General features: G+C 34.4%; 1 protein-coding gene across 1 annotated transcript; it reads left to right on the forward strand.

The window, feature by feature from the left end:
- Positions 1-1641: 1641 nt before the first annotated feature.
- Positions 1642-2778, forward strand: LOC122604512 (F-box protein At3g07870-like). Its single transcript, XM_043777398.1, has one exon. It carries the CDS (start codon positions 1642-1644, stop codon positions 2776-2778), a length of 1137 nt encoding a protein of 378 aa, XP_043633333.1.
- Positions 2779-11900: the final 9122 nt, after the last annotated feature.

An 11900-nucleotide genomic window follows, 5' to 3' on the forward strand; every position in this document is an offset into this window, starting at 1 on the left:
TGACAGCAAGGTTGATATTAATGTTTTAGGTTGCTGGAACAAAGACGGGGACATATTAATCAAAGGATTAATGACAAATGCTCCAAAAGGTCCAGTTTCCATCACTTGGCCGGTCCAGAAGATGCTCCAGGTGAAGAAGTAAATTACATTATTCTAATGTATCAAAGCAGTTTGCTTTCAATGCGTAAATTGCATTGATCCATATCACTGCAGCATTTTCTAAACTAATGTATCAAAGCACTTGGTTAATTTTCAATGAATTGTTTTTATTAATATATGGATAATTTTCAATGTATCAAAGCACTTACTGTCCATTTTCTTTTCTGGTCTGATCAGTTTTTGGTTCTGTATTAATTAATTGGGGGAGGCTTACAATTGAGATGTGGGGAGTTTTTTGGATTGGAACTAATGGATGTTTAGAACTAATTAATTAATTAATAATGGTGGCAAGATTCTGGTTTTACTAAGTAAATCTGCATTTTGTTCATGGAGGTGGGATTGGTGGTTTAAACAACATATGGCGAGGTGCCTAGATACAAACATCTTTATGTTGTTAATTATTATCCAGTTAATTACTGTATATGTTATGGAACGTGCCTTCATCTTTTGACATGAAAAAAAATTCTTTCCATCCCAATTCAATTTCCTATTTAATTTTTGAAGTCTTTATTTGTCAATTTTAACCGTAAATATTTTTTATATTTGTTATACAATACTTGATAAACTATATGGATTGACTAAATTTTAGATGTCTATTAAATTGATATAACTTTCGTTAATTAGATACTATATTACGCATACTAAAATTATACTTTATGGTAAGAGTTATTATACAAACTCAATAAATTAAATCACATTTCAACATTTAAATTGACATGAAAAAATAAATAATTTTTAAGACACCATATACAATTATAATAGTTACAAAAAGTGTCTCCTTTATAATAAAGCCGTGCAACATCAAACATCAGGTCTAAGGATACCCAAATGAAAGAAACATGCAAAGTCAAAAAGAAAAGCCGAAAGCGTATATATTCCAGTAAAATAACATTCAACTGATCATACTGTGCCTCCTACAAAACCGGGCTTGGCATCCCCGGTTTCAAGTTTAAATTTTGACACCGGCTTTGGAAAAACCGGTCTGGTTTGACGTAGGCAAAACCGGGTTTTTCAAACCTGATTTTATTTGTTTCATAAATTTTTTTTAACAAAAATTTGTTTAACAAAACACCTGTCAAATATGTCTACTTTAAAAAAAAAATCACTATTATTATAGTATGTGATGATCCAAAGGTTATGATTGAATCTACTGATAGTGCTCATTCGTAATCGTTTTACTTGACTGTCTCTAAAAGGATTCGATATACGTCTAAACTTTTCATCAACATTAAATAGCCTAGTTTATGATTTATAAGTGTATCCCTTTCGGTGATTACATACTATTTATTATTTAGTAACGTTTATAATAATAGTATAATCTATCCAAGAGAATATTTATGTTAAATACAATTTTCCTTGCTTTCGTCTGTTGTGCTTAAGTAGTTATATATTAATATATTTATATTTATATTTATAATAATTTATAATTTATGTATATTCATATTGAAATCAACCCCTTTTTCAATAAACCCTACCTTCAATATGGCCGACTTTCCTGAAGACACTCTGTATAATATCTTTTCAAGAATTCCGATCAAATCTTTGGCTCGTTTTCGGTGTGTATGCAAACAATGGCGCGTATACATCAACGATCCTCACCTTGCAAACATTCATCATCATGTCAAAGAAGAACCCAAACCCATCCATATTGCTCCAATTCAACGTACTGATCAATTCCATCAACGAGCGTCTGAGCTCAGTCTTTTACGTGTTATGGCAGACGGAGTACAGGTTAATAAAGATTTGTCCTCTAGATTTCTAGTAAAAAGAAATTCAAAACACATGGAGGATCAAATACAAGGTTATTGCCATGGGCTCATCACTTTAATACGAAAAGAACACCGTCGTCGTAAACGTGGCACCACTTTTGTAGTGATCAATCCTCTAACTAAGGATTGTCACGACTTGCCACGACTCATCAAGAGGCCGTATGAAAAAATATCAGGGCAAGGGCTCGGTTTTGATAATTCCGCCAACACCTTCAAGATGGTTTGTGTTCTTGATCATACTAAAAATGGAGCGAAAATGCGCACTGTGCAGGTTCATAATTTGGGCACTGACTCGTGGCGCGAGATACCCCAAGTGTCGTATAAGTATTATTGCATTGGTGTTAGAGCCGTCTATGCTAATGGACGTTTGCATTGGTATGCGTGTGGGGACCTAGGGGAGAAAGTAGTTTGGATTGACATGAAAAAAGAGGAATACGGGTTGAGTGACCTTCCAAAACAAACAAGGGTTAGGTACTTCATGAAGTTGGTTGATCTTAATGGAGAGGTCGGATGCGTGTATCTTAAGTATGGGCCTAATTATGGTGGTGATGAAGTGGTAGTGTGGATACTGAAGCATGAAGACCAATGGAGCAAACACTGTGTCATTAAGCTTCCTGATTATAATGATAAAGTGGATGTTATAGGTTGTTGGAACAAAGAAGGAGACATATTAATCAAAAGATTGCTGACAAATGCTCTAAAAGGTCCGTCGCAATTGGTTGTTTACAGACTGACAAATGACAGTTTCCATAGCCTGGCCGGTTTAGAAGATGGTCCAGGTGAAGAAGCAAATTATTACAATATTCAAATGTATCAAAGCAGTTTGCTTTCTATGCGTAAATGGCATTGACCCAAAGCTATTATGCTGCTTTCTTTGCCAGAAATTGCTTATTCTAGCCCTGGCATTTATGATACAATTTAAATCTCAACTATGTTTATTAATTAAGAATTGAAGCTCCTACGTTATTAGAAGTCCTTTGTAATCTAGACGTTGTTGGTACTGTAACTTTTTGCTCAAACAAATTTAAAAGTGACTGTCAATTATTATCATTATTATTTGCTTCAAAAACGACTTTTCAAGTTTAAAGTACTGTTTGGATCCTAATTAGCTCAAGTGTCAATTATATAGTACGTACTTCAAATTGAAAGGGCTATGTTAATCTTCATCTATATTACATCATAATAATCTGTTTCTTTAGTAAACGTACAGCGGAGGTTATGATTATTATTATTCCAAACGAATCTCAAATGTCCAGAGGTTAGCCATATAGCAATTCCGCCCACATAATTGTTACCTTGTGTTACCATTCTCTTGTGCCATTATTCATTCGTTTTGCAGATTATCAGATATATAACGACTAAGAACTCTTCTGCAACTAGTTCAAGGCTATCAGATATAAAAATTATTCCTTTAATTTTGGGGCAGAACAGTTGTAACGATCCCAAATTAATCATATAGTATAATAATCATTTAAAAAAAATGTGAAAGGTGACATTGATAAATGATAATCATCGTTATAGATTAAATAAATGTTGGTGATTATATTGAATGAAAGGTGATCAACACAAAGATTAATTAACAAGACATTTACCCTGTAATTTGGTCCATGGATTATCATATTGTTCATGTGCTCTTGATGTGGTCATTAAAATATGTGTCTGAGACTTTTGATGCAATCATTTAATTTCTTTTTTGGTCTGAGTCTTGATTTTCACTTATATCCTTTTGTCGTTGTTGTTTTGGCTCTGTATTAATTGGGGAAGGGTTACAATTGAAATGTAGGGGAGTTTATTGGATTGGAAAGGGGGTTTAGAACTAACTAATTAATAATGGTGGCAAGATCCTGGATTTCATTAAGTAATGGAAAATACTAAATGCAGCCATTAGACTACACTTAAGTGAGTTAATGTAACATCCATGAATTTTGACCCGTTGACTTTAAGTATCATGTTATGAATTATAGTAGTTAATGATATCTTTAAATCCATCTTGTGGTTAAATGGCTAATTGTATACTCAATGAGCCGGTTGACGGTATGCTAGATGTAATGTCGTGGGTTTTGAACTAATTAGTTATGTTGACGGGTCAACCCATGGATCAAAGTCTTGACCCATGACCCACCTTAGTCAACCCAACCCCCACCCACCTTATCCTTTCCTTCCCTTATTCTTCTTATCTCTCTCTTCTTTACTCCCAAGAACACACTCTCCTTTCACTCTCTCTCTCTAATTTAATTCATAGTTCATGGAAATTCAAGCTTAGTTAATGCAAGAATAATAATTCTTATCACCATTCTAACTTCATATCAAAAACTTGGGTTCCAAAGTGTAAGAAATGACCTCATTTGAATCAAAATTCGGGTTTGAGGATTTGTGAAGCTTTTGGTAAGTAAATTCTACTCTATGACCTTCACTTCATGTTAGTAAATGTATCTATAGTTGTGCCAAAACATTTTCGGGTCACAAATCGGGCCAAAAGTCGAAGTAGGGTTTGTCTAGGGTTAGTAATGGGTTAAACCGAATTTGAACTTGAGTTTGGTGTTTTGAAGAAAGATTTTGAAGTGGGTTTGGGTTATTCATGTGTAAACATGCTTAATTATGCTTCATATTGAGTTTTGATGCTTCACAAATCGATTTTGGGTGTCAAAAATGAGTTATGGGTTAGTTTTGGTGTGTTTAGGTCGAAATGGGTTGCTGATGCTGAACTGGGTGAGCTGCTGCGCAGCTAGTTAAGCTGCTGCGCAGCTTCACAATTCTGTTTTTCAGCTGCTGCGCAGCTAGTTAAGCTGCTGCGCAGCTTCACGAGTCTGTTTTTCAGCTGCGGCGCAACGATAAGTTGCGGCGCAGTTGGGGGCTTAAATCACTTAACTTTTTCCTAGCTTTAGTTCTAACATCCTAGGATCGTCCCGACCTTTCCGGAATGTACTCTTATGACCTTATTGGTGCCCTACACATGACAAACGAGTCGTTTAAAGTTGGGTGTCCTCTTTGGAACCTAATTCAAGACATTAACATAAACTAAATAAACATATAACTTATGTTTGAGAATGAGGCGACCTTGGGGCGACTTCATTTTGGTTACAAACTATTACATGACCTCCCTAACGACCATGTTGGGTCCCGAAAGTCTTTCAAAGCCATAAACTAAAGCTAAAACCTAGTTAGAGAGTCGTCTTTGTTGAATAATGCATGTCTTGTATACATTACTAGGTTGTGGACGCGTGGAGCACTATAATCACCTATAATCTCATCTTAATTCGATATTAGCCTCTTTTGCCAATCAAGGTGAGTTCGTATCTCCCTACTCTATTGAGATTCGGGCTGAAAAGTGTACATTGTGTGTTTATTTGTTTGAATTAGTTGTTTGTTGATTGAATGATGATTGATGGATGAATCATTGAAACTTTTTGTGTATGTTGGTATTGAGAAAGGTTATATTTAGGTTAGATGTACATACATGGAAGTCGACTTCGCTTTCAAAAGGTTTGAGATGTGGAGGGTTAGCCGCTGGTACACCCTGTATACAAACATCGAGGACTCTTTGAAAGCAAGCCCTCTCAAGTGTATGTATGTATAGTTTGATCATATTGTTGGTTATTGGATGTTGGATTGATGGATTGTTGGGCTTGCATTGTGTTGGTTGCTTTGAGATGATTGGTTGTCTGTTGAGACAAATGTGTTTATCCAGGTATAGACGTATACACTGGTGTTGGTCATCCGGGTTATAGACGTATATTCGCCGACGTTTTTGAGATGCCACAATGGTCATGGTGATGACCTGTGAGTATCGTTGCATAGATGGCATAATGGCCCTACATATTATATGTATTTTGGTTTGGCATGCATATCATTCACATCATGGCATTGACATTGCATTGATTGTTCTTATACGTTTGTTATATAGTGATGCATTGGTTGGATGACGTGTAAGACTACTTGTATGTGATAATTGTTCTTGTTTTTATGATATGTGGTTATGGTCGGTGGTTCATCTTGGGCCACCACTACGAACTCACCAACCTCGTGTTGACTTGTAGAACACTTTTCAGGTAATCAGGTGGTTCAAGGATGTGATGCATGATCTGGTGTAGCTTTTGGTTTCGGGCATGGACTTGATGGATCAAGGATTCATTCGCCCACTTTTGGATTAATGCTTAGGATCGATAGCCATCTCTAGAATTCTCTTTTGTAAACTTTGATGGTCATTTGCTCCTTGTGCATTGTTTGAATATTTGACTTGTTGTGGATTCACCGAATTTATTAATGTCATTTAGTTGCCTACGATAATCCCTCCTTGTGTTATATGATTTCCGTAATATTTCGAGCCCTAGCTCGGGGTGTTACAGTTAAGGTGAATAAAAAACCTCATAAGTTCACCTTTAAATTTTATAATAAGTGTACAACTATTTAATTCACCTAACGGGAGACATAAGGATCCGTAATTAAATGTGCATTTTGTTCATGGAAGTGAGATTGGTAGTTACTTAGAATAGATAGCGCAGTGGTTTAATCTGAAGACCTTAATAATGCAGGACACAACATCTATATGTTCTTAGTATTCAGTTTTATGTTATGAAAACCCTTTACTAATCTGCCCGAAAGCACGATGATTAATAGGGGTAAACCCTGTCCCCTCAGACTTAACCTGAGTGTACCCAAATCAAGCCCTTATAAAAGGACTACCTATATCTCAAAATTAGTGAAATGGAAATTTAAACCCTGGGACTTATAGGTCACTAAAAAAACTTCAAACCACTGTACAAACTCATTATTGATTCATTTAATTTTGACATGATTATTTAAAATCCCATATTTAATTTTTAACATACCATATAGTAAATAATTATTGACGCCACCAAATAATCCCATATATAATTTGATCATTTATGTCCTCAAATAATTCATTGCAAACAATTTTAAAACATAATTTTTTTTTAACATTATAATTGAGATTTTATTGATGTCAAACCTAGCAAGTGCTAGGATAAAACATACAAAGTCAGGGAAGATACTAGATAATAAATCTATACATTAAAGGAATTCCAATGGGACCAAGAGATTGCAAATTTGGAAGATCTGTTGGTGAGCCAAAGAAAACTAGTCGATTTTAACTCCTTGAAAGTAAACCAAAGTGATGGTTGCTTGTTGTTGAACACATGGTCGTTTCAACATTTAGTTTATATAAACTTTATCAAGTATTATCTAATATAGAGAACTACTTAAGATCAAACTTGTAAAAGTTAAACATTCAAAATTTAGAACATGAGATTTCTATGGGAATTACTATCTACGTTTGCTCTTTGACAAAATGGCATTGTGTTCGTTGTTGTTTTGAGGCTTTTATTACACATTGAAAAGAGAAGCCCAATATATTAGTCCAATAGCCCAAATGGGCGGCTGGCAGACTTGCTTATTTTCTCCACTTTGACCCATGAAAAAAGGCGTTAATATACCTACCTTTGATAAAGGGAAATGATATTAGTACCACGATTTTTAATGTATGTATCACAACGTATAAGTTTTACAGCTAACTGTACAAACCAGTATTGCTCAATTGTGGTAAATCTATCAAAATGAGTGGTACTAATATCACTTCCCATTGATAAATAAACGCACCCGCAACAAGTAAATTGAAGTTGGTCCAGAATCCTAATCGCCTCTTTTTAAATCCTTTTTAGATTACATTTTTTTTTTAAAATCCAATATCAAGTGAATATTTATGTAAAATACTTTTGTGCTGAACTAGTTATATACAAAATATTGAATCAACCCCTTTATTATTCTTCATATACGAAACCCTACCTTCAATATGGCCGACTTTCCTGAAGACACCCTGTATAACATCTATTCAAGAACTCCGATCAAATCGTTGGGTCGTTTCCGGTGCGTATGCAAACAATGGCGCGAATGTATTAATCAATACATCAACGATCCTCACCTTTCCAACATTCTTTATCATCATGTCGAAGAAGAACCCAAACTCTTGCATATTGCTGAAATCGAACGTCCTGATCATCAATTCCATCAACGAGTGTCGGATCTCGGTTTTTTTCATAAGGATTTGTCCTCCAGATTTCTAGTAACAAGAAATTCAAAAAATGCGGATGATCGAATACAAGGTTATTGCCACGGGCTCATCGCTTTAATACGACAAGAACACCGTTATCGTAATCGTGGCACCACTTTCGTGGTGATCAATCCTCTAACTAAGGATTGCCGCAACTTGCCACGACTCATCAAGAAGCCCTATGAAAAAATAACAGGGCATGGGCTCAGTTTTGATAATTCCACGTACCAACACCTTCAAGATGGTTTGTGTTCTTGATCATACTAAAAATGGAGCGAAAATGCGCACTGTGCAGGTTCATAATTTGGGCACCAACACGTAGCGCGAGATACCCCAAGTGCCGTATGAGTATGACCACATTCGTCGGAGAGGCGTCTATGCTAATGGACGTCTGCATTGGTATGCGCGTGGGGGCCTAGGGGAGAAAGTGGTTTGGCTTGACATGAAGACAGAGAAATTCGGGTTGACTGACCTTCCAAAACAAACAGGGCGGCAATTCATGAAGTTGGTTGATCTAAATGGAGAAGTCGGATGCTGCCTGTATTATTATATATGGAGAGGTAGAAGTGTGGATACTGAAGCATGAAGATCAATGGATCAAACACTGTGTCTGTAAGCAGCCTTTTTATTATGACAGTAAGTTATAGGTTGTTGGAACAAAGACGGAGACATATTAATCAAAGGACGGATGAAAAATGCTCTAGAGAAGCGGTTTCAGTTGGTTGTTTACAGACTGACAAATGACAGTTTCCATAGCCTGGCCGGTTTAGAAGATGGTCCAGGTGAAGAAGCAAATTATTACAATATTCAAATGTATCAAAGCAGTTTGCTTTCTATGCGTAAATGGCATTGACCCAAACAATTACAGTATTTGCTAAACTATGTTTATTAAAAAAAGTTATATCATTTCCGTTGTAGATAAGATGGGCTATCATGCTTCTTTCTTTGCCAAAAAGCTTTTACTAGCCCTGGCATTTATGATACAGTTTCAATCTCAACTATGTTTATTAAGAAAGCTAGTACGTTATTAGAAGTCCTTTGTAATCTAGACCTTGTTGGTGCTGTAACTTTTTCCTCAAACGAATTTAAAAGTGATTATCGATCTGAGGTTTTAACATTCCAATATGTCCCGGGCGTTGGTTATTGCTACTAATAATTCATTTTCATATGTAGAAAATCCTTTGGAGTTGCTTTCCCGCTGAACATTTGGTAGTCTGAGTGTCTGTTTGTGTTCTTGAAGATAATAATGCCTCGGTTTTGATAGTTCCACCAACACCTTCAAGATGGTTTGTGTTCTTGATTATAATAATGGAGCGAACATATGCACTATGGTACATGTTACGGGTTCGTCCAACACCAAAAGCCACGGGCAGAGAAAAGACGCATGAACCTATATATATATATATATATGTATCTCCACTTTGCTATATGCCTAAATATATTTGTTAGTCAAGTAGTGTGCCTGTTTCATGTATTCTTGATTCAACAAATATTAACTTTGGAGTCGAATTTCATCTCTCTATATTTGTGACAATAGCTTATTGATCATTTCTCCACTTTGAAAGAATTTGCTGTTGAGATCTTCTTTATTATTATTATTCAATAGAATCTACTTCAATTCATCGCAATCATAATGGATATGAAGAAGATGACGATACAAATATAACTTTGACATGCACATAAACGCACACAATACTTTCGTTTAACCCTTTTAAATATTTGGACGTTATGTATTTCAACTTTTTCAGGATATTTTATTATTTTTGTTTGAACGGCAAAATAATATTATATATTCAAATGAATAATATTCAAATAATCAACGTTTAAGATGCTAGAGATTACAAACAAACATTCTAGAATTACAATCAAATAACAAAAACTAGACTCATCTCAGAACTATCACTTTTAAGATTGCAAAATGGGTTAAAAAAAATTGTTTCATTTATGGAGAATCGGAAACAAAAAAAAAGACATCCAAAGAAAGACGATTGAACATACCACCTATTTAATTTTATTGTAATATTTTAAATAAACCTAATAGATTTAATAGTTAAGAACTTAATAATTAGGTCAATTTGATGTTTCCTTTTTGACTTAATAAATAAAAATAACTGTCAATTACCTATCTTTTACTTAATATATACAGATGTTATTTATACATTCAGAAACTTAATATAAGTGACTAAAAAAAGAAATGGGTCCTCGTGTTCAATTGAAATGTAATAAAATATCTTTATTAAGTATAACCCGAGCTACGCACGAGTATTGTTTTAGTTAATTATTGCCACTGATAAGTGACTTTATAAATTAATATGATCCCTTTGATTAAAATATTATCTCATCCCAACCGTATAAAGTATTCCTTTTGATAAGGAGTGTATCCTAAAGTTTGTTGGTTACTTAAAAAACATGTGTCCATTGCATTTTTAAGAAATACATTATTTACTCATCTGTTAAGTCTAAAAGATGGAGAGTTTGTTAGCAAGTAAAAAATACATGTACCATTAAATGGTATCTCTTATCCCTTATATAATTACTGCCGTTTTTATGAAAATATATCTACTATCATTACTTTGTTGATTCTAAAACAATAAAATTGGCACTTTCATACGTATATTTCAAGTTATTACAACTAACTAATGAGAAATTTATGGAATTTTAAATTTCATATTCATACATTTACCTCCAACAATTTTACAAACCAGCAAGTATATAAACAAACACATGTCTAGCATATCCTTTTACAATTTTGCTAATCATCATAAACTTCTCAAAAACTACATAACTTGAAAAGAAAATGTCTTCATCCAGCAAAACAAATATAATGTCTTCAACCAAAAAATTGGATGTTCTCATCATCTTACCAACCAAGGTATAGTTTGTTTCATGGAACTTTGTTGATAGGTATATAAAGTGATTTGTTGTTTACTCCATTTCCAGTATGTAGCACAAAGGAAACAACAAAAAGAGAAGACAATCTAAGAAACTCGAAATGGGACGATGTGATCGTGACCAATGATTCGGATGATGAGGAAATTGATGGTCTCAACTATGATGGCGATGGTGAATTTGCTTTATTGGATAACTTTGTTTTCTTGGATGATATTCATCATGATTAAGATACTGTTAACCAAGTAAGTCACAAACCTACAATAATATTTACTCACAAATTTTATTCAACGTATATTTACTTTTTTATATGTTGTATATTATATATAGGTGAATTTTCAAGCTAATGAGGAAATTGCTATAGAAAACATTACCATGGCATTTTTATGTGCAACCAGGATCTATTGAGATCTAAAAATGATTTTCACTACCCATTTAGTTTCAGACATTTTGCTTGCTAACCCTTGATGATGAACTATAGGATAAGTGAATTTTTAAGCTTGGCCGACTCTAGGAAATAAATAGATCGATGCTGTAATAAGAGCTTCATAATCACAATTTAGTATCTTAATCATATATGGCCCCAACCTGATTTGGACCATTTGAAAGTTTTATAGGTGTTTCATGCATGATGTCTGCCACAGCAGTTCAATTATCCAGAACTGTCATGCCCTCCTATGAGACTCGCATGCATAACTAAAATTTCACGTAAATGCCAAAATGTGTATTGACCATTGAAGCATTTCTTCAACCAGAAACTTCTCTTATAGTTTCTTTTAGTTACAAATAGAGTACAACTCCATAGATATAAATGTCAACTTATCAAAAAAAAAAATGACGGAAGCTTACCTTAAGAGCATTACGAATGGTGCCAACAATGTAATTGAGGGTTAATTTAACTGCATTTAGCCCCCTCTGCAATGAAGGATATATTATTCGCTACGACGGTCTTCGGGCAATTACCACTACTTAAAATATTGTATGTAACAAAAAACAAGATTAGAGAGTCAACCAAC

This window comes from Erigeron canadensis, chromosome 6 (genome assembly GCF_010389155.1).
Source record: "Erigeron canadensis isolate Cc75 chromosome 6, C_canadensis_v1, whole genome shotgun sequence".
Classification (NCBI taxonomy): domain Eukaryota; kingdom Viridiplantae; phylum Streptophyta; class Magnoliopsida; order Asterales; family Asteraceae; genus Erigeron; species Erigeron canadensis.